The sequence below is a fragment of the Neophocaena asiaeorientalis genome, unplaced genomic scaffold, assembly GCF_003031525.2.
Source record: "Neophocaena asiaeorientalis asiaeorientalis breed wild unplaced genomic scaffold, Neophocaena_asiaeorientalis_V1.1 scaffold7, whole genome shotgun sequence".
In the NCBI taxonomy this organism is placed as follows: domain Eukaryota; kingdom Metazoa; phylum Chordata; class Mammalia; order Artiodactyla; family Phocoenidae; genus Neophocaena; species Neophocaena asiaeorientalis.
Window position 1 is genome coordinate 14,579,524 of NW_020185337.1, and position 27,825 is coordinate 14,607,348.

Sequence of the window (27,825 nt, forward strand, 5' to 3'; positions counted from 1 at the left end):
CGGACAAATTTATATACGTAACACTTCCATATATGCATTTGTTTTTACATATATGTGTCAGGACTAGGGACTTACCTGGTGGCACAGTGGTTAGGAATCCGCCTGCCAATGCAGGGGACATGGGTTCGATCCCTGGTCTGGAAAAATCCCACATGCCGCGGAGCAACTAAGCCCGTGAGCCAAAACTGCTGAGCCTGTGCTCTAGAGCCCGCGTGCCGCAACTACTGAGCCCATGAGCCACAACTACTGAGCACATGAGCCACAACTACTGAGCACATGCGCTACAACTACTACTGAAGCCCGTGCACCTAGAGCTCGCACTCCGCAGCGAGTGAAGAGTATCCCCTGCTTGCTGCAGCTGAAGAAAGCCTGCGTGCAGCAACGAAGACCCAATGCAGCCAAAAGTAAATAAATAAATTTATATATGTCAGGGCTAGATTGTCAATAAGCTTTACTTAGGAAAAGTTGTCGGTTATTCTGAGATTGTGTCCTTTCAACTTCTTTGATGTTAAAATGTTCTTTTATGTAATGATTTCCATAAGCAAATGATAGCTGTCAATCTGTGACAAGTATAAAAATTGGCAGCCTCTTGGAAACGTGAATACTACAGAAAATCCAAAGGCGTCAGAATCAAAGACTGACTGTATTTTCTATTTTCCCAGCCACTGGTTTGCTCTGACATAGACAAGGCCGACTTATTCTCTGTCAAAGAACTGGGGTTGGGGGAAGGGTGCCTAGACCTCCTCCATGTTGTCACAGCCTCAGGGCAAACAGGTTTGCATGGAGAGCCCCAGCCCACCATGAAATCCACTGAGAAGAGTTCTAGAGAAACATATGCATTCATATATGGGTTATAAAGAAACATATATGCAAAGGTAAAGAAAAAATATCTGGCTCCTTATGAAATGTATAGTTCCAATAAGACCTTTGCTCAAAACCTGGTACTCTGTATCATTTTCTATCATTTCGAATAAATGGACTTTCTCACACATATTCAACAGAGAACAGCTCTCATGCCACGCAACCTTGGGTAAAATCGCTTTTCCTAGACAGACCTTTCTATCCTCAACTGTAAAACAAGTTGCTAACATACCTCCCAACACTAACAAATAATTCTCTGCTCCCCAGAATAGCTTGTTTAGTGGGGAGATTTGAATGGAGGTAGGTGAGTATTAAGGATTAATAGCAGTTGCGTAAGTGCCATACGCACCAAATTTAAAGATCTATTTTCATGTATCCCTTTGTCCTTTTTCTTGCTTCTTAAAACTCTTTCATCATGTTCCTCTCCCACTGAGAGGAGAGCCTTCCGTAGCTCTTCATTAGTAAATCAGAGGCCTGGCACTCGAGTGTTTGCAGGACCAGGCAGATGACGCAGATGAGTGGATAGCCAGCCTGCAGGACCACAGGAGCAAACTGAGAAAAAAGTGACAGCAGCCACTTGGCTCCAGCACCTTCCCACCAGGAAGGCTGAAAGCCGCCACATCTTCATAGCGCCAAGACACAATTCTGACTTTTGGGTATATAATCTTTAGAGTTTGAACAGTTGCCAACTAGGTTAAAAAAAATTTTTTTTTAACCTAATGGCCATATAGAGATTGCAACTGGCAGGCAGGCTGCTTGTTTCCAATTTCTGACATAAAGGATAAAAATTCTCATTGTCAATACTCTGTCATGTAGCCCTGACTTCTACTGGTGCCCCAAACATTCTCTTCATTATGTCTTGAAATCAGTAAGTGAGTCCAACACTTCTGACTTATAGACGAGGGCTTAGAACAATACAAGGTCTGATTCTGTCCTTTGCTACCTTGTGAAAAATACTTAAGTATTTTGAACCTCAGTTTCCCTAGCTTTAAAATAAAGTCACTAATTCTTCCCTTCTGGGTTGTTAAATGCCCCGCCCCCCGCTCCGCACCCCTTTCCCTATTCCTTCCAGACTGGAAGTATCTTTGGACACATCTTGGGCCTATTCTCCACATGCCATTCTCCGGGATTCTGTACAAACGTTAAGGTCTGACCATCTATACCACTCCCCTATGCCGCCCTTGCAGACCAGCTAAATCTGGAGTGACTTATCGGCCTCATCCTCTCCATAAACATTTGTTTTTTGCAATCAAATATTTTCTTTTGGTCTGTTGTTCCTCTGTCTCACTCTGGATTTAAGAGAAGGTGTTGAAAATAATTCCCACTTTCAAATTATAACCTCAGAAAGATTTAAATTATTTGAAAAGAGAACATGCTCAGAAATTGTAGTTTTCAAATTTTTTTTTTTTGCGGTACGCAGGCCTCTCACCACTGTGGAACAACAGGCTCCGGACGCGCAGGCTCAGTGGCCATGGCTCACGGGCCCAGCTGCTTCGCGGCATGTGGGATCTTCCCGGACCGGGGCACGAACCCGTGTCCCCTGCATCGGCAGGTGGACTCTCAACCACTGCGCCTCCAGGGAAGCCCGAGAGGTATCTTTTTAACAGGTGCTTTTTTGATACCGACAAGGACCAAATTTCAATAGCCACAACTGGGAACCTGTTCTACTCTGCTGGTTAAACACCAATAATTAGAATGTATTGTCACAGCTGCTTCCTCTTGTCCCCCAAAACATGGTCCTAGTTCTGAACTGCTAATAAGATTCTGCTCTAATTCTGCTCTGGGCTATGTCCAGACTTGATGGTGAAATGCTCTGGCTACACCAATGTACGGTGGAAGCCCCAGGAGTGTTTTTTGTCAAAGCCTTGCTTTAGTGATAAACCCTGCTCTCTAAGGAGGTAAGTAATGCTCTCCCGCGGCAATCCATTTCAATATCTGTCCAGCACAGGTTTCTCTGGAGATTTATTTGCACTAAGTCCCCATGATGTCACATAGAGGTGGTGATCTGGAAACACAATTAGAGAAAAGTGTTTGCGGGAATCATTCTGAGGACTGATTGGTCAAGGAGGCTGGTAATGGAGAATGCAACACCAATGAGCCTTTCCTACTTGGGCTAAGCGATCAACTGTCAACGGTTCATAACCTTCTGAAGCTCATAAAATGAGCCATACAAATTGGCACACACACGACGTACCTGGAACAAATACTTTCCTGAGTATAAAACATTATTCTACGTGTTTAGAGGGAACCATCTGTAAAGATGTGAAAACTTTATTGCCTGGCCAGAAAGCAGTTTGAAGAACAAAGTAAATGCTATCCAGCTGGACAGTCACTCGAGGTGACGGAGCCAGGGGCAGGGAAGAGTAGGGCAGCCAAGGAAGCATTTTTCTTGACACTGCTAAACAAGCCACACCACCAGTTCACAGCTTCCACGGCCGACCAAGTCCCACACCGAGACCGAGTTTAAATCCTCATACTCAACACGCACACATTCATGATTTGTTTGGGGGACTCCCTTTTACCTTTAAGCTGCTGAAAGTTATGTCTGGGGTGGAGATTACGGTGTGATTTCCCCAAAGCTTTGCAGGTTTCTAGAACGGTGATTAGCAACACATTAAGAGAGATAATCAATGAAAAACAAAATAGAGGAGTCTCCTACTTTTAATTGCAACTGAAGTTCCCCAACACCTCTTGTGAGGGGTTATGGGAAGAAGGTAGGTTATATTTCCTTCACCTGTGGATGCAAGTACATCCACTTAACCTCTTGGGCCGTCAGCAACGTAACAGCTGGTCATTTCATCTACTTCCCACTCATCCTGGCCCTGAGGAATTCTAGGGGAAGCCCCTTCTCTGTGCCTAAGAGCCTATTTGAGCAGGGAGTTATGGAAGGCTCATGTCATAGTGTGGCAGCCCTGCGAGAATGAGTTTCCTCCAGGCCCAGAAACAGCAAGAAAGAAGAAAAGGAAAATTGGAGACTACTAAATTTTGTGTTACGGAAATTAGAGGAAGTCCGGACTTGTGAAATTTCATCAAGATGAGAACTACATAATTTCTCTTACAAGCCAAAAATAGAGCATTCAGGAAGCCCTGCCCTGTGAGCAAATCACAGTAAAAGTCAAAGGTGGTTAGTAACACTACAAACACGCTCAGGCCTTCATTCACTTAGACATTGGAATGTGGTCCTCCAGTTGCCAAAGATCCACCTCACAAGTGGAGATGTGCAGAGAGAGAGAGGGAGAGGAGAGAAACATGCCATCCTAAAGGACTCGTTAACTATTTTCCATTAAAGTAAAAGCCCAAGTGCCCCCTGCTAGAGCCTTCCCAACCCCCTCCTCTCCCTCCCCAGACCCCTTTCTCTCCCACTCGCTCCAGCCACTTTGGCTCCTTGCTGTTCTCTGAATGTGCCAAGATTTTTCCTTTGCCTGTAACAACCCTCTTCCAAACATCCATGTGGCCCCCTCCCTCCCTCCCTCCCTCCCTGTCTGGTTCACCAACACCGACCCTGCATTTCCCTCAACCCTTCTTTATTTTGCTTCATTCACTAGCTGATATTCTATAGATTCAATTGTTACCTTGTTCATTGTGCCTCTCCTGATTGAATGTAAGCTTTTGGAGGGAAAACACCTGTGCTAAATCTCAAGCGACTAAGGTGGTGCATGCTAAGTGCTAGGTGCTCCAACACGTTTGTTCCATAAACGAATGTGCGAAAGGATGAATATGGCACCAACGTATGTGGACCATACTCTTTCAACTCCCTTGCAGAAGTATTTTCTGGGATGAGATTTAATATTTTGCTCTTAGAGCTGACATAAACATGACTTTATACACATGATGGTTTTTCCTACCCATTCCGAGATTGAAAACATGTGCAAGAGACCTTGGGTAACAAAATGGCCCAAGGATCAAACACAAATTCCTTTAAGAATCCAGGGCCAGGAGGCTTCCTCATGACACTTATTTGCATCTTTTAAATCTGAATATACAGACCACATAGCACCTTTCTCTTAATTGCCAGGAAAATAATGTAATACGACCGTTGTTACCAATACAGGGAAACTGCACACGTGTAAGGGGGCTATTCTAATTTAAATTATCTGTGCTTTTCGTAAGTTTTATGATTTTCCCTTGCTATTACGCTCTATATTGATAGGTGTATCTTCTTGTTCCCTACTATGTCGCATAGCATTAGATGTTATTTTGCTGTTTCCTAGGAGACCATGTTCTTAAAATTGCTTCCAAGTCCCTCTGAAATGGATGGAAATCAAAAAATCAGTCCAAATATCATTGTACCGGAATAAACCAAGAGGCGAGTCATTTCCCAGAGGGTGGGCAGAAAGAGAAAGACACAGAGACAGAGAGAGAAACGGGAAATTAAAAGAGGATGACCCTGACTCAACAGTGAAGAAATATCGTGCTGTCTTGCCTCCAGACAAACCTAAATGTAACCTGGAATCTCCATTGCTCCGTTGAGAACTGCATTTACCTTGGCCTCTGGCCAAGAGGGTTTAGTGGGAAAAGTATTAACGCCTGCAAGGTGGTCTCACAGCAAGGTCCCTGAGGACAGAGGTTCCAGTATAGCTGGGGAAAAGCTGAAGGAACAGGCCGATTCCAACATGGTGGCGTCTGCTGCTAAGTGACGTGGCACTCATCGTATAACAAACCGCAGCTTTAAAATGGGAGAGGGTGGAGGAATGATTGAAATCCCTATGTCCCACAGGTGGATGCGAAGTGAGTGAGCAGCGCTGTCCTCGAAGAACATAATCTACACCTGAACAGGCAGGGGTTTGCTTAGGTTTAAGCCACGGCAACAAATTGTAGCTTTGCAGCTCCCAGAGCAGCTGACCTTGGGCAAGGCCAGCAATGGCGGGCCCGGACTCCCTGCTCTGGGCTCTGTTGTATTATATCTTCAAACAGCACTTAAGTGTTAAACCTTCAGTTCATTTGCACAGCGCAGCTAAGAAAACAGAGCAACTCCCAGACCTCCCTGAGTGGCTGCAGACAACCTTTCCTCTTCCCTCCCCCTCCCAGACCAAGTAGTTTTCAATAGTTTGAAAAAAAAAAAAACAACAAATAACAGCTGCTTGTTAGTTTCCGGGGTGGGGTGGGTGGGGAAGCATTGAAGACAAGGATTATGATTAAAAACAAAACCAAAGAACTATTCTTTAGAAGTCAAAGTCATTGCCGAGAATGTGAATGCATGTGTATCCAGGAGAACAAATCCACCATCCCCAAAGGTGGTTGCATGCCCGCTCTGTAAGCAATTGAGGCGGCCTTTCCGTTAGGCGAATTCCAAACCTTGTTCAGAAGAACCTGAGAAGCCCAGAGTTTCTTTGGTGGTTTTGCAAATCAGAAGTATCTTTCGCTTAAACAAAAAAAAATCTAGGAAATTAACGCGCCAAATGCTTACCTCCGGGATGTTCTATGTGTTAGCTTCTGGAGATGTGTTGAAAGAGTTACTAAAACAATCAAAATGTAGACTCCACTCATCTAGTTAATTTTTATAGAGAAGGACGGTCTGGTCAGGATTGGACCCAGGCCATTTCCGAGATCAAAGAAGTAATTCGCAATCAACCGGACCAAACACCCAAATCCATTACTCCCGGCTCCGTGCATGCCCTTTTATAACTTACTGCCGCACCCACTCGCTCCCCACTTCCCGTGAACTTTATCTTTAAAGGTTGGGGAAATTAACACTCTTAATACGGAATGAGGACGAAAACCCCTACCACTTGAGATTTAATTTAACTCCTCACTTACTGGCAGGGCTGCACGTTGACTGGGGCATTCAGTGCTTCAGCTCAGCCAACGGGCAGGTCTGTACGGGATCTGTTGTTATCTGCTCTGCTTTCCACGAGTGCCATAGAAATCCTGGAAAGAAAAAAGGGTGAAAGAAACTTGCAGAATTCCCAGAGTACATCGTGTTTTCCTACGTATCTACATTTTCAGAAGTCGAAGCATGAGTCTGATTTTAGCCACAAGAGGAAAAGCGAAAACGTTGGGTTCTCTGAAAGCCCCTCACCATTTTGTTTCCGGACGTCTAAGCGAGAGAATTCACCCTCCGCGTGTGAACTGTGAACCAGCAGTGTCAGGACAGGCTCCTCAGAACTGCAAATATATTGACCCCCCATCCCAGTCCTACCCAATCAGCGTCTCTGAGGGTGGGCCCAGGAACGCCTTTTAACAAGATCCAAGGTTATTTGCATATTAAAGTGAGAAACAAGGGTCTAGATCTATAACAGGTGCTTCCCAAAGAGTGGTCTTCAGACCGTCAGTATCAGCCTCACCTGGGAACTTGGTAGAAATGCAGATTTTCACCTGCTCCAGACCTACTAAATCAGAAACTGGGGGTAAGGCTCAAAAAATCTAGTTTTGTCAAGACCTCCAGAAGATTCTGACACACACCAAAGTTTGAAAACCATTGGTTTAAAATGTGAAGGCAGACACGACTAAGGAAGGGTATTCACGGTAAAAGAGAAAAGATGAGCTAGTATTTCCCAAATTGTATTATGTAGAATACATAGATGTTTTAAAAATATATTTAAGAAATGCATAGTTAAAACTGTTATTTTTCTTTTTCAAGGTAAGGTTACTCAGTTTAAATGTGCACTGTGAATCTCTGAGATAGTTGATGGCAATTCCCAAATTTATTTGGGAACATTTAAGATTTAAGCTATAGCAGTCCATTCAGATATTACATGATATGTCTCATTTTCTGAACATAGGACTAACAATTTGAACCTGTTTTTTGAGTAGTATCTCTTATTGTCTCCTAGAAAAAAGGCTGAATAGATTATAGCTCTGGTATGTTCACATGTACTGTCTTATTTGTGTCTCAACAACTCACTAAGATATTGGAGAATTATCCTCCAAGATGGTGAAGGGACACACTAGTAAAAAAAAGCACACACTCAACCAAATTCTGTAGCTTTTCCAAGGTCAGAAGGTTCCTCAGGGAGGGAACACCAGAGAAGTTGGTCTGCTGGTTAATTGCCCAGGGTGCCCATACATGAGAAGCTCTAAACATCACTGGAAACACTAAACATCTCATGGACAAAACTGTAATTCCTTAGGGTGATTCTTGGGGAGAGAACTTCATGGGGTTGAATGGGATACTTTAATAAGCAGCACAGAGTCAGGGGTTGAGAGTCCTAAGGGAGACTTTGGAACAACACCAGCTAATCATGGCCGAGAGCTTCTTTGCTGAGGGGGATGGACGAGTACGGGGCAGAGCCAAGTGGATCAGAGCATGTTAGGAAGTTGATCTCTGCTTCCAGGGATCCTCCGCCTACCCCTTTCTCCGCAACAAAGCGCTCAGCCTTCCCTTTACATAAATGTTGAATAAAAATATTAAAAAAGCAACATCGTTGATTGGGGGGTGATCCAAATTATTAGCCTGCCTGTGGCAACCCTGTAAATAAGTTCGACCTGGGTGTAATCAAGATTCAACTCAGAGAGGCTTGTCAAATGCCAGTGCCTGTATTCCTCCCAAAGTTCCCTCTCTTTACACGCTTGACTCAAATATTTACATACAACTACTGCATTCAGTATAACCGCTCTACTCTGACAACAGCTAAAGCTGGTCTTGAGATAAACTGAACTGTGTTCTTGAACCTGTTCCATTGGTTCCCCATCAGATTAGTGTGAGAGTGAAATTTATTAGCGTAGGCGTGAACTTCATTACAATCATTTCAAGAGATTCTACAGTCATTTTTTCCCTCTTTTTTATTTTCAGAACATTTTGCTACAACCTGGAACTCAAGCAAGCACTGTAACCAAGTCAGGGCTCTCAAAGAAGCTGAGAGTAAAGTGGAATCACACAGAATTCTGCATATAATAACTAATCATTAGAAATCTAAAAGACACTATTTCATCAACGTTCTTTTAGTTTGAACCAGTTTAGGAGCCTAAACACTTAAGACTTAAGCCAGAGGAGTCTGTTCACATATTTCATAATATGTCTCATTCCGTGAACAAAGGATTAACAACTTGAATGTAAGAAGCAGGTGTGAGCACTCTTGATAGGTCAAAACCTTAACACCACCAAGACAAGCCTCTAATTTCTGGGCACAGTACGTGGCATGCGTGAATTTTGTTTCAATATGTTTTCCATAGTGATAGCTTAGCAAGTCACATAGCCATATTCTACCCAGACTTCCATTCCTAGTGGCAGAATTATTTGCTGATGATTGAAAGGTCATGTAAAACAGATGTGAGGGCAGCTGGATTTTCCAGCTATGCTTCAGTGGGCTTAGCAGTGGTGCCTGCCATTACCAAACAGCAGAGAGATTTTATTTCAATTGAGCAAAAAAAGAATCTTAGGCAACCTTGTCAGCATAATTGGATGTATATGCAGTTTCTCACCTTTTCCACCTTCCACTGTTCACTCAGGGCCTGGAACTAACTTCATCACACCGCAAAGGTAACAATGAACTGGGTGTCAACTACCCAGACATGTTTTCCAACATGTTATAAATAGGTTATTATTGACCTCTGAGTGTGGAAGTAATGGAAATTCCATTTCCTACAGCTTTCTCATTTGTTTGGTATCACATTGGGTATTATCTCCACTTCAAACTAACATAACTTACTCTCATTATTCCTATGCTTCTTTGAAAGGAAGCAACACAAAGAACAGCAACTGGTGCATTGCAGAGGGGGCTACTGCATCGCAAATACCCTTGAAGAACAGATGGTCCATTTGCAAACCTCCCAAATATTGACATCTGTGTGGCAGGCAACTGTACAAGTCAGAGATACAGCTTTAAGTTTTACACATTCTATCAAAATTAAGTAATTCCTAAAACTGTCCTTTACTAACTGAATATATGGGAATTCTCCCTTATTAATAAGAGGAACTCTAAGGGACTGTGAATGAAATACTAAATTTTCTCTCTAATCTTTTAAAAAGTCTAAGTCTCAGATTTGCCAGTTAATAACTATGTTGTTAGAGAATAATTTCTCTGAGCCTTCATTTTCTCATCTCTAATACTTGGGTTAAAAATACTTGACTCTCCATTTATTAGAACCTGACAGTGTATTAGTGTACCCTAGTGTGAGAGATGAGATAATATGCCACACAAGTTACCATTAGTATACAACAAATATAAGTTATTATTATAGATCCACTGGACTTGATCTTTCATGGTTTATTGTGAAGGGGAAATTATTAATCTCTTTGCTTTCTGTTACTAATATGAAAATAATCCATTTTTTTCTATTTGATAGGGGTTTAGGTTTATACAGAAAAACTTCTATTAACTGAAATTCCAATTAACTAACACGAACTTCCATTTAAGAATATTTTAACCATAGGAAAGCATTAGTACAATAAAATAAACTCATTAAAGAACCTTTTGGCTATATCTTAGGATATATCCAACTAAATCTCTGAAATATTCAGAACTGTTCAATTATACGGTATGTTTAGGTGGTAGCTCTTGAAAAAAAAAACAATCAGTGCTACGTTATGTTTACTCCGCATATTGAAGGTATACTAATTATCAGAGAATTTTGACAATGAAGAGAGAAGTTAGGAGAATTTCTTGTTCTGCTTTCCACTTCATCAAGAATAGGCATTGATGTTCTGGATAATGGAGGTTTCCATTTAGTTGAGAATCTAAAGCTTTATTTTGTACCCAGACATGCCAGTTAACAACTTACTGATTTTCAGTTCCCAATTCACCCTTCAGTACCTGCTCCGTGATACCGCACCGGACTCTTCAACCACTTCTCCTCTACAGTGAGCACAGCGTTAGGCATTGTCAGCTGTCAGCCAGGAAGCTGAAGGAACAGGGCAGAAGTCAGGGGCTTCGCTTCCCGGCTCCAGGTGCTGCACTAGGCTTTGTCTTGCTCCAGCTGCATGGTTCAATCACGGTGCAGTTGTGTGGGAACGTCTGGTGGAGCTCTGCCTCAGCTGTGTATCCAGCATGCACGGTCCCTCAATGACCTCACGCCCCTGGCCTGGGCCTGGTGACCGCCTTGCCAAAGCCCCCTCGACGTGGATACTGCCTGTTCCATGCCTCGTGTCCCCAGCAGTACCCCATTGCCCTTTGCACACCTACCTACCGGTCTTAGCTTACCTGTATTCAGAGGGTTGTTTCCTAGTTCTGGGCAACTGAGGACCAGCTCTGGTCCAGAGAACTTCTGTGTCATTGTGAGCTGCAACCACACTTTCTTCAACAAGGTCTGACCTCCAGCCATGGGAAGGGGGCCTCCTTCTAAAGCTGGCCTTCCTTGGGTCCTCTCTCTCAGCCCAAGGTTACCCCTTAGAGTTCTCTTTGTATTTTCATACTTATGTTCCTATCATAGCTTAGTAATTCTTTGCACTAAACTTCTCCTGTTAAGTTATTGTGTAATATCTCACTCCTGATGGGACTCAGGCTGACCCACCAGGACTAATCAAACACATTTCCCTTGCAAGCTCTAATTTATACTCTGAACATCTATATTATGTTGATATATTGTTAAAGATCATCTACAACTCCCTGATTCAGGCATAAGAAAACTATAATAGATTCACATCGTTGATTTGTATCTTTTCAGGCATTAGTACTGGGTTCACTTCAGTGCCTCTCATCTTGCTTATTAAGTTCATTTTTATTTGAAGTATTTATAATAGTACCAGAAAAATTAGTAAGCAGTACCATAATAAACAGAGCAGAATAAATGGTAAGTTTCAGTTGATAAAGCCATAATTACTTTAACTTATATTTCAAATTTCATACTTGAAAAGCACCATGGATTCTTCTGCTCTTCATTTCATTCAACTAAGGAGGCTTGGGATTGCCAATGTTCTCAAGCAAACAGGGTAGAGAAAATTTCCAGGTTCAGATGATACCGATAGGAGGTTACCTAAGCAAAAACTATTATTTATGCAAAAATTAATATTGGTAGAAGTCACTGGAGTTCAGTTTACTTTCCTACTTACCAAGGGAACAGTTTGGCATATCAGTGATACACTAGGGGAAAAAAAAAAATCAAAAGACATCTCTAAAGAATACTACAGACTACTAATAAAATACCTTAAACAAACATTGAGTAAGTGCATAGAATAGTACCAGCTGTGTGTGCTTTACAAGCAAAAGAAAAAAAGGAAAGGAAAGGAAAAAAATTTTAAAAAGTATATTTGAACTTAGCAAATGTGACAATTTAGAACATGAAGGTGAAAAAGTAATTTGGAACCCAATTATTAAACAGAAACGTTGCCCTTTGGAACATGGATGCATTAGGGACCACGTCAATCAATTCATGGAGCTAGCACACAAGTCATTTTCCTTGGGAGCTCAAGAGAAATTGACAAATTATACTCTCTGTGAATTCTCAATTGTTTTATTTTTTCCCCTGAGGTCAGTGATCAGCGCTTTTCTCACATGGAAATGTTTTCTTCTTTTACACTAAGCAATGGTTCCAAGCATTCTTGTATATGATTAACACAGTTACAGACACAGGAAAAAAAATTCCTTCTTGGCAAACTTTCACTTAATAGGGCTCCTCCAGTGTTTGGCCATGAGTGCCAATCACTAAACACACCTTGCTTTTCCCCAGCTCTTTGTTTAAGGTGTGGAAGCCACACCCTTCCTATTAATCACTGATGCAATCTTGCTACCTACTCAGTCAGCTTCTAAATCATGGACTAAAGAGTAAAAGTTCAGTAATATAATACCACAGACAATCTATTCTTCATAACATGGACAGTTGAGGGGATCAGAATGAGTAAGTGCATAGAATAGTACCAGCTGTGTGTGCTTTACAAGCAAAAGAAAAAAAGGGAAAAGGAAAGGAAAAAAATTTTTAAAAGTATATTTGAACTTAGCAAATGTGACAATTTAGAACATGAAGGTGAAAAAGTAATTTGGAACCCAATTATTAAACAGAAACGTTGCCCTTTGGAACATGGATGCATTAGGGACCACGTCAATCAATTCATGGAGCTAGCACACAAGTCATTTTCCTTGGGAGCTCAAGAGAAATTGACAAATTATACTCTCTGTGAATTCTCAATTGTTTTATTTTTTTCCCCTGAGGTCAGTGATCAGTGCTTTTCTCACATGGAAATGTTTTCTTCTTTTACACTAAGCAATGGTTCCAAGCATTCTTGTATATGATTAACACAGTTACAGACACAGGAAAAAAAATTCCTTCTTGGCAAACTTTCACTTAATAGGGCTCCTCCAGTGTTTGGCCATGAGTGCCAATCACTAAACACACCTTGCTTTTCCCCAGCTCTTTGTTTAAGGTGTGGAAGCCACACCCTTCCTATTAATCACTGATGCAATCTTGCTACCTACTCAGTCAGCTTCTAAATCATGGACTAAAGAGTAAAAGTTCAGTAATATAATACCACAGACAATCTATTCTTCATAACATGGACAGTTGAGGGGATCAGACACTTGCCACCAAATACTATCCATATCTGCTTAGTATGATAAACAGACAGGCCTCTTTGACTTTCGGAGGGAAAGGGATTCTTTCACAAACTTCTGGACTTGGTGTTTCCTGAGTTAAATGCTCTCATTCATAAATACAACACAAAACCATATCAGTCTGAGATTTCTGTTGGGTAGCCATGTGTCCTAGCCCCTTTCCTCTTTAAAATTTTAAATACTGCAAAGGAAGCACTTTCCCTGGGTGGCTCCCACACTGGGGATGAAACCTCCTCTGTGGAATTCTGGCACCTTATTAATTAGTGGTTACGAGTAGGAGCTGCTCTCAGCAACTCCTATTCTGCCATCAGTCAAGTGTGATTCTGTATAAATTCCCACGCAGCACACTATTTCTGGTAATTCTCCCTAATTAACACCAGGCCTGCTAATAATACCTCAGGTCCTATGTGTTTCTGATATAACCAAGATCTTGTCTGAGAGGACTCAGAAACGGAAACCGCCAACCTAAATTAAGCTTTTGCTGGCCAAAAAGATTTTATAGGAATTTCTGTAAGAAAACCTTTGATAATCTTACATGGGGGACATTTTGGCCAGAAAACATTGAATGACAGGGAGGCTTGTTCTGGTTTGGGCACTGAATGGGGACTTATTGTGAACACACACGGTTGAGTCTTAAGCCTATAAATCTGGTACTGGATTACTGTTTCTTAAAGAAGGAATGACAGATCTCTTATTTTGTCGGTGCATTTTAATGTGCAATGACGTGATTGATAGAAACCAAACAGCAGCTATTAAAATGTCAGATGCAGACTTGATGTTCTTATAAGTTCGGCTTCTGGAGTTTCATATACTGTGAGCAAATACACTTGAATTTGTCTTTTATTCCAATATACAGCCTGCAACAGAAACATTCCTCTCAAATTTACACAGTTGGAAAAAAATCTGAAAGCAATGAACAGACAAGGAATAGGTGAGCCTACCTAGTTACAGAAGGGTTAGCTAATGAGATCAGAATGAGTTAAAAATGAAGTAGCGTACCCTGGTCAATGAAAGACATGAAAATGTAGATGACAACTGATGTTGTTTGAATGTGATATATGATACAATATAATGCTTGATAGGACAGGTTACTCCAATCAATGATTGCAGCAATAAGTATTTTTAAAAGAAAGACAACTGGAGCTTATCTATTCACAACCATTTACTATGCACATGCCACATGCAGAGCATAAATATGGATTAAAATACAATAAAAGTGACAGTATTTCCAAACATATTGTTTCTGGGACATTTTGATAGGCAAATACCATGAAAGAGGAATTCTCCTGAGAATTATCACATCTCAGCCTATCCTGTGAACATGATTTTTTTTTCCCATGACTTAATGGAAACCACTTGCCACCCAAAAAGAAAAACCAGGAAAGCCTGTCTACATCACTTCATACCTGCACATGAAGGTATTACTATACTGATTATATTTCTCATGTGGTTTTTAATTAGAAAACGTATCCAAAAGCAAAATAGCACAGACATATACAAATTGAAAAATGTAAAGAAACAGAAGATGGAGATGAACACATAAGGCAAATGACACATTGAAAATCCAAAACCTTAAAACATTTGAGGGGTGATGGGGGACAAAATGAAGCCACATTAAATTTGTGTAAAATTATTCAGTGTGTTTTCCCTTCCCTTATGTCTGAAAAGCTTCTTTCAGTAGGAATGACTAAACTCCAAATATCACAAAAATGTTAATATAACTCTAGATTCACACTTGAACAGGGAAGAGGAATTATTTTCTATAAAAGCGGTCCTTGAAAACGGTACCACGAATGCCTCTTTGTTATAGATCATTTTTAAACATAACGCTGAACTAATATTTTGAAGATTAAACTCTTATTTCTACTTGTCTTCATACAGTGACCAAATGATCAGGTTTTAGTTTTAGGCTCTAACTGTAATCTGAATCAACAGGAAATATGAATGTTACAAGCATATACAGAGGGCATTATTTTTAGGCTGCTGCTTCAGTAAGCAACATTCCGTCCCTGTAAAATGCTGTACATCTGAACCGATCGCTAACATCTCTGGAAACTGGGGAATTCAAGCAGGGGATGCTTTAGAGTCATGTACTGTGATCTTAATCTGTATTACCCTAAGCACAACATTCCAAAATATACATCTAGAGAGACTAAAAGTAATGCTCTACAATAAAGAGGTAATAATTAAAGAATTGCTACTGACATGGAATATTTATAATCAGAAAAATAAATATTCAGGGAGCTCACCAGAAGATAAAGTGCCAGTTATGAAAGGATTAATGCTGGTGTATTAAATATGGCATTCCCCACTGTAAAATACAGAGGTTCTTCTGGGTTATAAGCAATACTTATTTCACAGGATTAACTGTTTTAGGAACAGACAGAAGAAGGCTTTGCCACAGAAGAGAAGGACAAAGCACAAAGACAAAATGTTAAGTTAGGAAGCGACGTTATCCTTTTAGGGATAAAATTTAGAGAAATGCAACATTATGCTCCATGAATAATATGCAGAAAGAAAAGTGTAATAAAAACGAAGTGCTTAATGTAAGATAACTTTACAAGAAATCCAGGTCAAATAAAATTCTTTGAAGGAAATACCCAAATGCCATTCCAATGCCACTGACTTATCAAATACTATCTTGGCATATAGTCTGTAAAGGCAAAACTAAACAACAACAACAACAAATCTCTACCACACCAAAACAAAACCACCAACTTACTTTATGTTGTGTAAAGCAAAGGACTGACACTAAGATAACGTGACAATGCACACAGCCGGCATGTCTTCTACAGGTGGTTTCAGCGGCAATGGGAAATAATGCACAATTCAGTTCCAGCTTTTAGAAAACAAACAACAAAAAACTTCCTGCCTCCCTACAGATGCAGGGTGAGGAGGTAGTTTGGGGTTGCTATTGGTGAACCATTTAGTTTGCCGCTTTGTGTCACCCTTCTCATTCTTTTATCCCCAGTTAATTATTATCTGCACGTTAAGTCTGCTAGACGATAATTAGCAGCTTTCAGGACAGATACCTTGAAAAGTTCTTAGGGAGGTTAAACAAATATTATAGCCTAAAACCCCCTTCTCTAACAAACATGCACACAATGGAAGTGAAGTCGCAAGCGACTGATGGGACAGGCAGGGCTTGGGGTTCAGTCTCAACTACAAAAGCACCCTTCCCCGAAGAAACTTAAATGATAACTCAATGTGATCATGGGCTTTTGCCCATTTTGGTAACAAAGAAAAAAAAAACAACTATCAAATGCCATAATCTCTTCTCTCAAATATCAGTAGGATCCACAATTTTACCACAATTGCTTCTCTGTCTTCCTGTGGTATCTACATAATTTTTTCCCTAAAATGAAAAAACCAAAGAAAGGCTGGTCTGAATAATTAATCACGTTCCTCTCTATACTATCAAACCTCTGTGAATTCCAAACTTCATGATTACATTTGGAAGTGGTTCATTACTGAGAAAGAACTACCAAAAGAAAAAAAAATTAAATTTTTATCACATCCCCAAGCCAATCTTTTATTTTTCCAATGTAGAACTAAAGAAAAAAAATTATTCCGCAAAGAGAAATTTCAAACCTTCATCAGTCAGTAGTATAACTCTGAAACTGATCTAATTGATTCATTGTCCAAAAAGGGGGAATTTAAAAAATTTTTCTGATCTAAGCCTCTGATTTACCATAATTCCCAACAGCATTCTTTTCTCTTTATTCTCTTTAAAGACAGAGAAAACTTTCAGAGTCCAAAGTTATTCAACAAGCTCTTTACCTCAGCATGGGGAAGGGAAAAAAAATAGTTTGACTAATACAGGTGGTGAAACATACACAATGAGTAGAAACGGTCATATTTTAATAAAAGGCAAAATTTTAAAGTTTATAAGCTATATGGTAGCTTTTCTGGGGTGGAGGGGATCAGAGAAAAATATAACACCTCTTTTGGGCATGACACATTTTGATCAAAATCTCATTGGCCTTTCCTACTGGAATGATCAACTGTAAAGACAAAAAAAAAAGTATACGGTTTAAAAAACCCTGACACCTACTATTGATAAAATTCTGTTTTAGTGTTTTAAAGATAAACACTATTTTTTTTTAAAAAACACCATGTTTCACTTATTAATTAAGTGTAAGGTATTTTTATTGCCTTTTATAGATTTACTCACAACTACCTAGTAAGGAAAGAAGGTATAATTATTTCAGCATAGAGGTTGAAGGTTTTTATTCTAAAATTTAATTCTTCACTGATTTATTCTAAGATGAATTTAATAGTCAACCAGGAAACTGGCTTTTATAAAAGTTATTTTATGGGCAGAAAATGCAGGAAAAAAAAGTAATAATAAACGCCAAACTGTCTCTTTACTTTATGAAGCCAGATATTTCCTCATAGACTTGGTTTTCAAAGCTTGGAATTTATCCCTTCAGGGCCACTATTATTTTTCAAAACTCCATATAAATATTAAATCTAAAAATTAATCGGTGATTTAAATTCTCCTCTTTCTCTTCAAATTTCTTCTCTTCCCCTGCGCTGTTGACTTTCAAATATTCACAGAGTGAGCATGTTTCTTGCAAAGTGGCTTGTCCTTCTTGGAGAAAAAGGTCTGACCTTCCAAACTTTCACAACATACCTGAAAAAGAAGCATTATTTGAGAGAATATCATTATTTTATCAAGTACGCCTAACAAGGGGAAAATGATTTTTTTACCCAATGGATAACATGACAAAGCACTTTAGTTGGTTGTGTTAAGACCCCCTAGCATTTCACGATTACTATTATATTCCATGGAATCTTTCAAAAGCAATGAAGAATGACTTTTTCCTGGAATGCATTCTAATTTATTTAAACTCACTGATCATTATTTTTCTCTGTTGGGAATGACTACTTGGCCCTAGTGAAAAAATTAACACATAAATACGTCACATTAGATATAATTTCTCTTCTCAGATTCTGGTCAATGTTTTAAATCTGTCTCTTGTTGTGGAGAAACAAAGCATTCAGAGAAACAAACCAAAAAACCCAGCACAGTTGCTTTGCCACCCATTCCCAAGCCCCTAAATATAGTCACAGAATACCTGAGTTATTTTTAATTCATTTCTTTGTTTCTTAAAATGAAAACCCTAGTCAACATCTGGCTGCTGGAAGTTATGTCGTCAGTTAACTATTCGCACTTATGTCTTATTTTTCCTACTGTCTTTGTTAATTTTAATGCTCCTGAGCAGATCTACCAGAGAATAGGAGGCAGCAAATCTGCTAACAGTTGTGGCTTTTTATAGATTTTATGAAGTCTAAGAGATGGATGAGGTAAACAAGACAGGGTTCAATGGTAATGTTTGAGGAAATTATTTGACTTCAATTAACAAGCCTTTTCCCCCTCCTACAATGGGTATTAAAAACTATTAGAAATATTAAATATAATTAAAAAAAAACAAACATCTGAACAGAATACTTTATTAGATATTTACTTCTAAATTTAAAAAATATATATCTTAGGTTCACGTTAATCTCTGAATCAATACTCATCATTAAAAATAAAGCCAAAAATAATAAAATATCAAATGAAAGAGGTAAATATACTACTACAAGTTTATTATAGTCTCAAAAAGAAAAGAACATTCATAGACTATTACTAAGGAAGGAAATGGATCAACGTACAGTTTACTTCCAGTGTTAAGTCAGTAATAGATTTTTATAACAGTTTACTTCTATTTTAAGAAGTACCTATGTTTTCATAAATTACTAAAAGCACTCCAATAAAACATAGTTTAAAAAAAGTAAAAGGCTCTTATTTTAAGAAATATATAGCTTCTTCTTATAAACAAAAATGTATCAAAAATAGGATTTTCTCTAAAGGGGTAAACATCATAGTCTATTTGAAATTGCCAAACAATTTCAAAAAGTACCGAAAATTTTAATAAACAATTTTCAAAATCACTGTAAAAATATTTCTAGGTTTGAAGCACTGAAAGATATAGAAACTGTTATTTCAATTTAGTGCTTAGGCTAGAACCAGCCATACTGTGCTCCTTCAATTCGGAAACAAGAGTTTACTTACTGAGCATACAAAGCAAGTGTCGTGCCAGGTGTAGGCCAGAGCTTCCAGGAACATGTCACCAGCTTCTATGGGAAACTCACATCCATGGCATATAGTGCCAAAGAGGGCATAATAATCTGTATTGGGGCAGGGGTAGGGGTAGACACAATTTAAACATGACAAAGCTTTAGAATGATAGGTTTTAGAAAAAAGCAACAAAATGGGAATTAAATGAGATGATGAAGATAAAGCTACTAGTAACTGGAAAATTTTCAGATGGCATAAAATTTGGCTTGAGATACACGCGTAGTATATTTCAGGTTACCCCTGGTAAACGTTATATATGCAACTTAACATCCTCTATTATATTTTTCCATATAATACTCCTCAGTTCTGTCCAACTTCTTAAATGCCCAAATATGCATGAAGAAGAACATTGTTCTCTGATAAGTTATCAATAGCCATAATTGTTTCAATAAAATATAAGAGAACTTCCAGCAACTAGTAACAATAAGACTAATGAACATAAATGAAGAAGAAATACCTGATATTAGCAAATTTCATAGCACATCTGACTTGGTAAGGAAGAAAAACAAGTCACAGGAAACCTCCATGAAGAAACGCTGTGACTGAGTTTCTGGCTGGACTGTATCACAACAATATTAGCCACTGTTTCTTTTGCTGTATTTTCTTTTCCATTTTATGACTTCATGCTGAAAATCCTTAGCCAGAGAACACCTCTTACTTGACACAGATTAGAGTCATAAAATATCAATATCTTCCTTCTGAAGAAAGTAGTTTTGACAAGATGCCTCTGTATTATCACTAAATTAGAACTTCCTGGCAATTTTCTTTTCTTTTCTGCAGCTGCTCTTACTATGTGTGTTCACTCATGGTTCACTCTGTGACTTAGGACACTTCCAATCCCACCTGGGCTGGAGGAGAAAGTAGGCTACCACCCGCGGCGTGAGTCACCTTTCCAGCAATCCTCAATACTCCTCAGTGCCAGCTGTTCAACACACACCCACAGAGCCCCACTGTGCGCCAGGCGCTGTTCTAGGCACCGGTTGGGGGCACAGGGGAGAAGACAGACGGGGTTGTTCACCTCATGGGGCTTACAGTCTCATTGGGAGCAGGACGTCATCATTTATTATATTTTAAAAATAAATGATAATAAACAACTTCAGATTGTGACAAAGACCATAAGGGAAAGGAAGGAGTGATGTGAGAATAGTTGGGGGAGGTGTATAACAGTACACTCTAGAGGAGGGTTAGGAAAGGCTTCCCTGAGGAGAAAACAGTTGTGCTGTGACTTGAAAAAAAGGGGGGCAGAAATCACCTCAGAAGAGCTGGGGAAGGACATTCCAGTCAGAAGAAATAGCGAGTACAAAAGCCCTGAGGCCGGAAGTATCCAGCAGGTTCAGAAACAACCAAGGGGCCAGGTATGGCTAGAATCCAGTGACAGAAAATCAGGTGGAGGAGATGAGGTTGGCAAAGCTGGACCTAGGGAGGAGTAGAGTTTTTACTCTAGTGGAAGCCATAGGGGTGTCAAGCACAAGCTGATTCACCTTCACACAAGTATTACCGTGGCTATCTGAGGGTGGGGGGAAGAAGATAAACCACTTTGGCTGGCAATTATAATGCCCAGGCAAAGAGTGAGGGTGAACTGGAGTTCGTGGGGACAGTGGAGGTGAGAGAAATGAATGAATTCCATATCCACTGGGGGTAGAACTGTTAGAATTTACTAATTAGATTGGGCAAAGAAGGGTCAAGTCATGTTGACCAGCCTCAAATTAGAAGCTGACTGCTTCTTTAACTTGACTACTATGGACTATTCCCTTTGTCCAGCACCACCCTTTGAATTGCAAGGTAGCACAACAATAAAATCCCAGAGTGGCAATGCAGGGGTACTGAGTGGAGGCATAAAAAAGGAAAAATATTTTATTTTTTGAAACGTGTGTGGAGTAGTAATATCTAAGTAAGCATAATATCAATAAGTAAGTGCTAAGAAAGCCCACTTATAGTCTTTGGGAAGGAAAGGGAAGTGTTCACAGTTTAGGTAATAGGACAAATGTCGTAGACTGGTCTTTAGAGCCTGTTTTAAAAAAAATAATCTTAACCAAGGGAGCAGTCCAAACCACAATTACCCTCCCATTCAGTGAAAGTAACAAAGGATTTCCAATTTGTTGTCAAAGCAGTGGTCGTCAAGAGCATGTCACTACTATATTCAAAAGTTGAATATTTCTCATTTTTATAACCACTAAAATTTCACTAGTGGAGTGTAAGGGGTGGCTTTAAGCTACACGATTTGGTAGGATTTATGTCCAGAAGTTATTCGGGATTCAAGAATAATAGTTTTCTAAATTGCTTACATGGTCATTTCTCTCAATGAATCTGGGAATATGTTTTGACCAAGTCACATACAAATCTTACATATTTTTTTTGCTATGTATTTAAAGTAACATTAAGCGCTCCTAGAACATCCAGCAAAACTATTTTGCCCAATATTTCCTTTCGGCTTTATAGCACTATAAGGGACAATGTTTTGTCTTCATTCAAAACTTAAGAAACTCCTGGCTTTAGGATCTTACCGGTCTCACAGTAGGGCTCGCCGTCCTCCAAGTGAAAGACATTATTACGAATGGGTTTCCCACAGGCCACACACACAAAACAGGAAACATGCCAAGTTTGTTTCAAAGCATTGATGACTTCCTGTTATAGAAAGGAAATGGACGTAAAGAAAGGTGATGATTATTCTACTAGCTGTACCAATACAGTCCTTTTAAACTGACCCAAAGGAGACATACATGCTTTGTCTTTGCCTAAGCTTTTCATCTAATGAACTAGAGATATTTAAGGACAGACTCACAAATCATCTAAGCTGATGCATCATATAAAATATGCATTTTCACAAATACACATCTATAAACTTACTTAAAGAATGAGTAGTGTTATTTAAACATTATAAATGTGGTGAATCCAAGTAAGCATTTCATAAATGTTTGCTACCCTACATTCTGCTTTCCCTGAAAGGGTGTCAGGAAACGTTAACTTGTAAAGATTTCACAGTATTATCTTGAAAATGTCATGGAGGAATGGCAAAACACTTAAAAACTAAAACAAGCCTATACTGTGTCACACGATGGAAGCAACAACTTAATCAGTGTAACCCAATCATGTTTAACACATGGTTAGGATCTTGGAAATCAGCTATGGCTGTACTAAGCACACATTCATATGAGTGTCTAAAATTTGAATCATAAAGCATGGATTCTAGTCAACAATAGTCCTATGGTTACATATACCAAGAATCAAAGACCTGGGCCAGATTTTAATTAGTAAAAGAAGTTCTGGGGAGTTGGATTTGCAAGGAATTGTTTCTTTGAATTGACAGAACTAGATGGAGTCATTAAAAATCATTTTTGGGGCTTCCCTGGTGGCACAGTGGTTGAGAGTCCGCCTGCCGATGCAGGGGACATGGGTTCGTGTCCCGGTCCGGGAAGATCCCACATGGGCCCATGAGCCATGGCCACTGAGCCTGCATGTCCAGAGCCTGTGCTCCGCAACGGGAGAGGCCACAGCAGTGAGAGGCCTGTGTACCGCAAAAAAAAAAAATTATTTTTGAAGAATAGTTAACATTATAGGAATTTACTCTTTCCACAACATTTATCACAAAAAGGAGGATGCTATACATAAAGTATGGTTACAATTTTGTAAACGAATTACTCATAAGGAGCAAACTGGAAGAAAACACATCCTAAGCTTAAGAGGAACTCTCTGGGACTGGTAAATATATAGATCATTTTAATTTTATTCTTTACATGTTTTGTATTTTCTAATTGTTGTAGAGTGAAATATTTTCTTTTCTAATAATAAATATTGTCAAAATAAGAGACAACAAAAAAAGAAGATGATATAGATAAGTTATCGGCCATAGAAAATGCCACATTTCACTACTGAAGGGCTATGGGAAGAAATGGAAGTTATTTATATCCAAAGAGATCACCATGAACATGTACAAGTGGACATTCAACCAAATCATTTCCCAAGGCCTCTAGTATCTACTCAACTCTCTATCCTTGAGACAGATTACTATCCCTTCTTTAACAGGTTATCAAACAACTAAAACACAGTCCAGAAAATCTGTCCCTTTAGTGAAGTTCTGGCCCATGTCTGAAGCAATGAGTTTAAGATTTCCATTTCCTAGAAACTCATTTGGTGCTAAGACTCTTACTTAACTTTATTAATCATTCTAGAACTCATGGAATACATTTATACACTAAAAGAGTATTAATGTATTCTACTTATTAATTATTTGTCATTCGAAAAGGTACAGCCTGAATCACTCTCCTCTTGTCCTCTTCAAACATTGTACAAATTAAGAATATAGGAATATTCCAGTAGTATATTTATAATTTTAAAGTGTCTTCAAAGTTTTAGACCCATTTAAAGATGTATTCTAAAATTAAGGCTACTCGGTAATTCATACTAGCTTTTCTCTCAATTGGTATGAATTACAGTTTCATTATTGTATTTTCATATTGAGAATATTAGAACTCAGCAATGTAATTTCCAAATTTTGCATGAGTTTCATATGAGTCCAGGTACCTTGGCTGCTTCTAAAGTAAAATTTCAACTCCTGGTCACCCATAGGAAATGCCTTACCCTTACTTCACAACTGCAAATTGGGTATTCCAGAGTAGGAAATTCATTAATTCATCATTATTTATTATGTATCTGAATCCTAAATTACTCCCTTTTTGTTTAAAAAAAAAAAGGTGTGGCTTGATTATTTTTCTATCACATGTATACCTCATAAAACTGAGGTTATATTTTTAAACATTATATGCATTCAAGAAAAATATATCATTTATAAGCCTCATGTTTTATATATTTCATGAGATCTGTGCCCTAAGCTTGAACCCTGACAGATGGGGAAGTGCTGCTCTTATAAAAGCGATGGAATTTAATTTAAAACAGTAAAGGTGTCAATTCTGAGAACTCAGATGTGTGTGGTCCTGTGCGACCTCTTCATTCCTGAGCAAACAGGGTCCTGTTGAGGTAGCACACCCACAGTAAATTATTTTTTCCCCACAGTGGCTAGACTTTCACCAGACAAGCCAGCACTTAGTAAGACAAAACCAAAGACAACTTAACCCCATGAGTCTGATAGACTTCTACAGAGGTCTATTTAGTTTTGTTTTGCAAAAATAAATAGTGATGAAAGCAGAGAGGGGATCAAGCAAGAAGAAAATAGAGAGCAAAAATGACAGAAGGGTTTCATATCAAAAAATTGTTCTGCTTGAAAACTCACTCGGAGTGAAAAGGTTTCCAATACTTACTCCAAGGATCTTCCTCTGGCATCGACCACATACAGGTGCAAAGAATCTCTCATAGCAGAGCTCACAATACAGGGCTCCCTGCTCCTCTACGAATCCAATGTAGGCCATCGTATTTTTGCAGTGAGCACAGTTAAATTCTTCTGGGTGCCAAGATTTCCCCAGTGCCACTAGGAATGGTCCCCTGCCAAAACAAAAGAGATCAAGTTGGCTTAGGAATAAAGGTTTCTAGTTAGCCTGAAGAGGACCTCTTGTACGCAATGTCCAAACAATTAAATACTTGCTCAACTGTCCTTCGCAGGGGTGCTGGAAATTTACATAGGAACTCTGCTCCTTGAAGTGAAAAGGACAGGAGAGAGGAATAAGCACTGAAGGGATTCCTTCAAGAAAGGCCATCTCTGCCCCCTGGTTTTCTGCATTCAAGGGATTTGGTAGTTAGGGTTTTTGAGCTGCAATGAGTGAGTGCATCATGATTACGACTGAGAATGAGAATATTAACTGTGACAGAAAATGAAGTAACCAGGAAAAATATATATGGGCTAGGCAGAAAGGAGAGCTTGAAATTTCCATAAAATAAAAAAAAGGAAAAAAATCTCAATTTGGTAATGTCAGCATCTTAAAAACAGTAACAATTATTACTGGAAAAAACATTCTAGTCAATTTCTCTTCCCCATACATTGTTTCTTATACTTATTTCTCAACTTTGTTAGACACACCAAATCCTCCCCCTCCAAACTGACTACAGAAATTATAAACTGGGTATTAGAGATGGTTTGAAGCTACTTAGAAAGGTTTTATTTAATTCAAACATGACTGATTTTTAATGTACATTTGTATCAAGGTAAGAAATGTTTGTAAAGTGATTTTTTTCCATTAAATACTATACAGCCATGAACTGATAAGATGGGTTTGGTTTGCTTGACAGGAATCCATTATGAAGATTTATCTAGTCATGAAGCCTGTGGAGATTAACCTTTCTAGCCTCTGCAACATACTTTTCAGTAGCTACATCACACTAATTTTTATTCATAGAGTGGCTTTACCTCCAAGGCACTTTTACAGTTATCTAATTTGTCCATGCAACATTCCTGTGAGACAGACCAGGGCAGTTATTATGAACCCAGTTTAACAGATGGAGAAGCTGAGATACAGAATGTTCACAAGGTATGACATATATCATAAAATCACTGATTGAATGAAGGCCAGAAGCTGAATTTCCTGATTTCTATTACACTGCTCTAGTCAAATGATATTCTGTCTCTGATCACACTACCATCAATTATCATCACTGAGTAACCACAGGGTATCTAATTCTTAGTAAGCATAGGATATCTGACTTTTAGATAGATTATTAGTGGGAAAAGTCACAGTAACGAGCATCACAAAGTCGAAACACTTTTTAGCCTTTGACAACAACAGAAACCTTGATATTCAGTAACTATCTTCCATTGGGAAATTCTTTGCAAATACACTGTCATTTTTCTCAGAACCAGCACTTACCTGACTCTGCAAGAGTCAGGTAAGTAGAAAGGCCCTTGATGAATAATTAAAATGTGTTCTGTGGGAGTAAGAGGGTATTTTTTACCTACTTTTTGTTAACTTGTTTCTTATTACTAATATGATACCATTTTGTATAAGCTAGTGCATGCAACTCTCTTAACATTTGAGAAAAGTAGTTTATTATTATTATTTTTTTTAAACTTTAGGGTACCATTCTTGTTACCACTAACAAGGAATGCCTTTGTTAACTAATTCCTGCCAGGAAAAAAAAAGGGCTACAGATCACTTATTCTGTAACCAAATATTTTGGTAGGCTGTCCCTCAACTTGTAACTGGTTTATAAACTACAGTCCTACTCAAGAGTTCATTTCATTTTCTCAGTATATACCTGGCAAGTAGTTTACTTTCAAAGATAAGCCAAAGAGTCACAATGCTCAAAGCCAGACAAAGTTTTAGGAGAGCACTTAGCTTTTCCACCAGGTAGGTATCTCGTTATGTAGGCCTGAAAAATCTGCCAGGCTAAATTTACTGTGTAAATTTAGAGTATGGTAGAACTTTAGGGTTTTATGCTATGATTTGCCTGGACATTAAAGCAGGTTCTAAACTATTTACGAGGGTGAATTTATCAGGGCACATCTTCAGCTCATCCAGAAAGGTGGATAGCCCCTGAGGCCAGTATCCTTATTGACTCTTCAGTTTGCAAAAGAAGTCAATTCAATCTCAATTTCCACTTTCTGTTAAAGCAGAAGTGTCAGTATGCACTTGGAAGAAAGAGTTTTCCTCCTGAAACATGCCCATCAGTGCTACCAAATATTTAACAAACTTCATCTGAGAAAAAAAAAAGACATTTAAGAACAGCTGATTGCATTTTCTAGACTTTCTAAAATATGTGTTGAGATCAACTCAGAGAACCCTGTTCTGTGAATCGGAGCAGACTGGGCCTGCCCCGTCCCACAGGATAATTCCTTTAATGATGGGTGCTAAGTGTGACACCATCAGTCTGCACTGACACTTGTGAAAGGAAACAGCTCCATGAAACCCACCCCTGCTCTTTCTGGAAGTTCCGGTTGAGAGTGCTGTTCGTTAGATCACACATGGCTGTTTTTACATGGATTCCTTGGAGAAGTTCCTTTCAGGTTTTTGTAACAAGAACGGTTTTGCTTTTTCTGGGCAAGAGATTTTATTTTTTTATCTCACTGAACAGTAATTTGCAAAATTAATTTTATTTGTTTTGTCAGCTGCTAGAAGGCTTACAGCCAAATTCAGTCTAACCATAGGCAAGTATATATGTCATTACTGTCCAGACAAAATGACAAATTTTTCTCCAGGCTTCATTTTTAATAGTCCCATCCATGATTTTCATTCTTCTTTTGCTCCCTTTTGTAATTTAGAAGGTTTTCTTATATTTCATATATTCTTAAAAAGTCTTTTTGAAAGCTTTCTGGGATAGAGTCCACTATATATAAATAAATAAATAACCCACTGAAAGGGTATTTTGAGGTATTTACTTAAGTTTCTTTGTCACATTTGAATAGTGAACAATCTTAACGACAGTAAAGAAATTCTCTCTGCACCTTTAAAAAGTGATTTGAGGGCTTCCCTGGTGGCGCGGTGGTTGAGAGTCCGCCTGCCGATGCAGGGGACACGGGTTCGTGCCCCGGTC

General features: G+C 39.0%; 1 protein-coding gene across 2 annotated transcripts in view; it reads right to left on the reverse strand.

Moving 5' to 3' along the window:
• Positions 1-13,974: 13,974 nt before the first annotated feature.
• The window catches only part of PDLIM5 (PDZ and LIM domain 5), a 206,988-nt gene continuing 193,137 nt past the window's right edge, over positions 13,975-27,825 (reverse strand). For both annotated transcript variants that reach the window (XM_024736150.1, XM_024736149.1), the window contains exons 10-13: positions 24,666-24,846; positions 21,915-22,035; positions 19,345-19,460; positions 13,975-17,919 (exon numbers count right to left, since the gene is read on the reverse strand). In XM_024736150.1, coding sequence (XP_024591918.1) covers positions 17,830-17,919; positions 19,345-19,460; positions 21,915-22,035; positions 24,666-24,846 — 508 coding nt within the window. In that variant the 3' untranslated portion in view covers positions 13,975-17,829. The remainder of the gene's footprint in view (positions 17,920-19,344; positions 19,461-21,914; positions 22,036-24,665; positions 24,847-27,825) is intronic.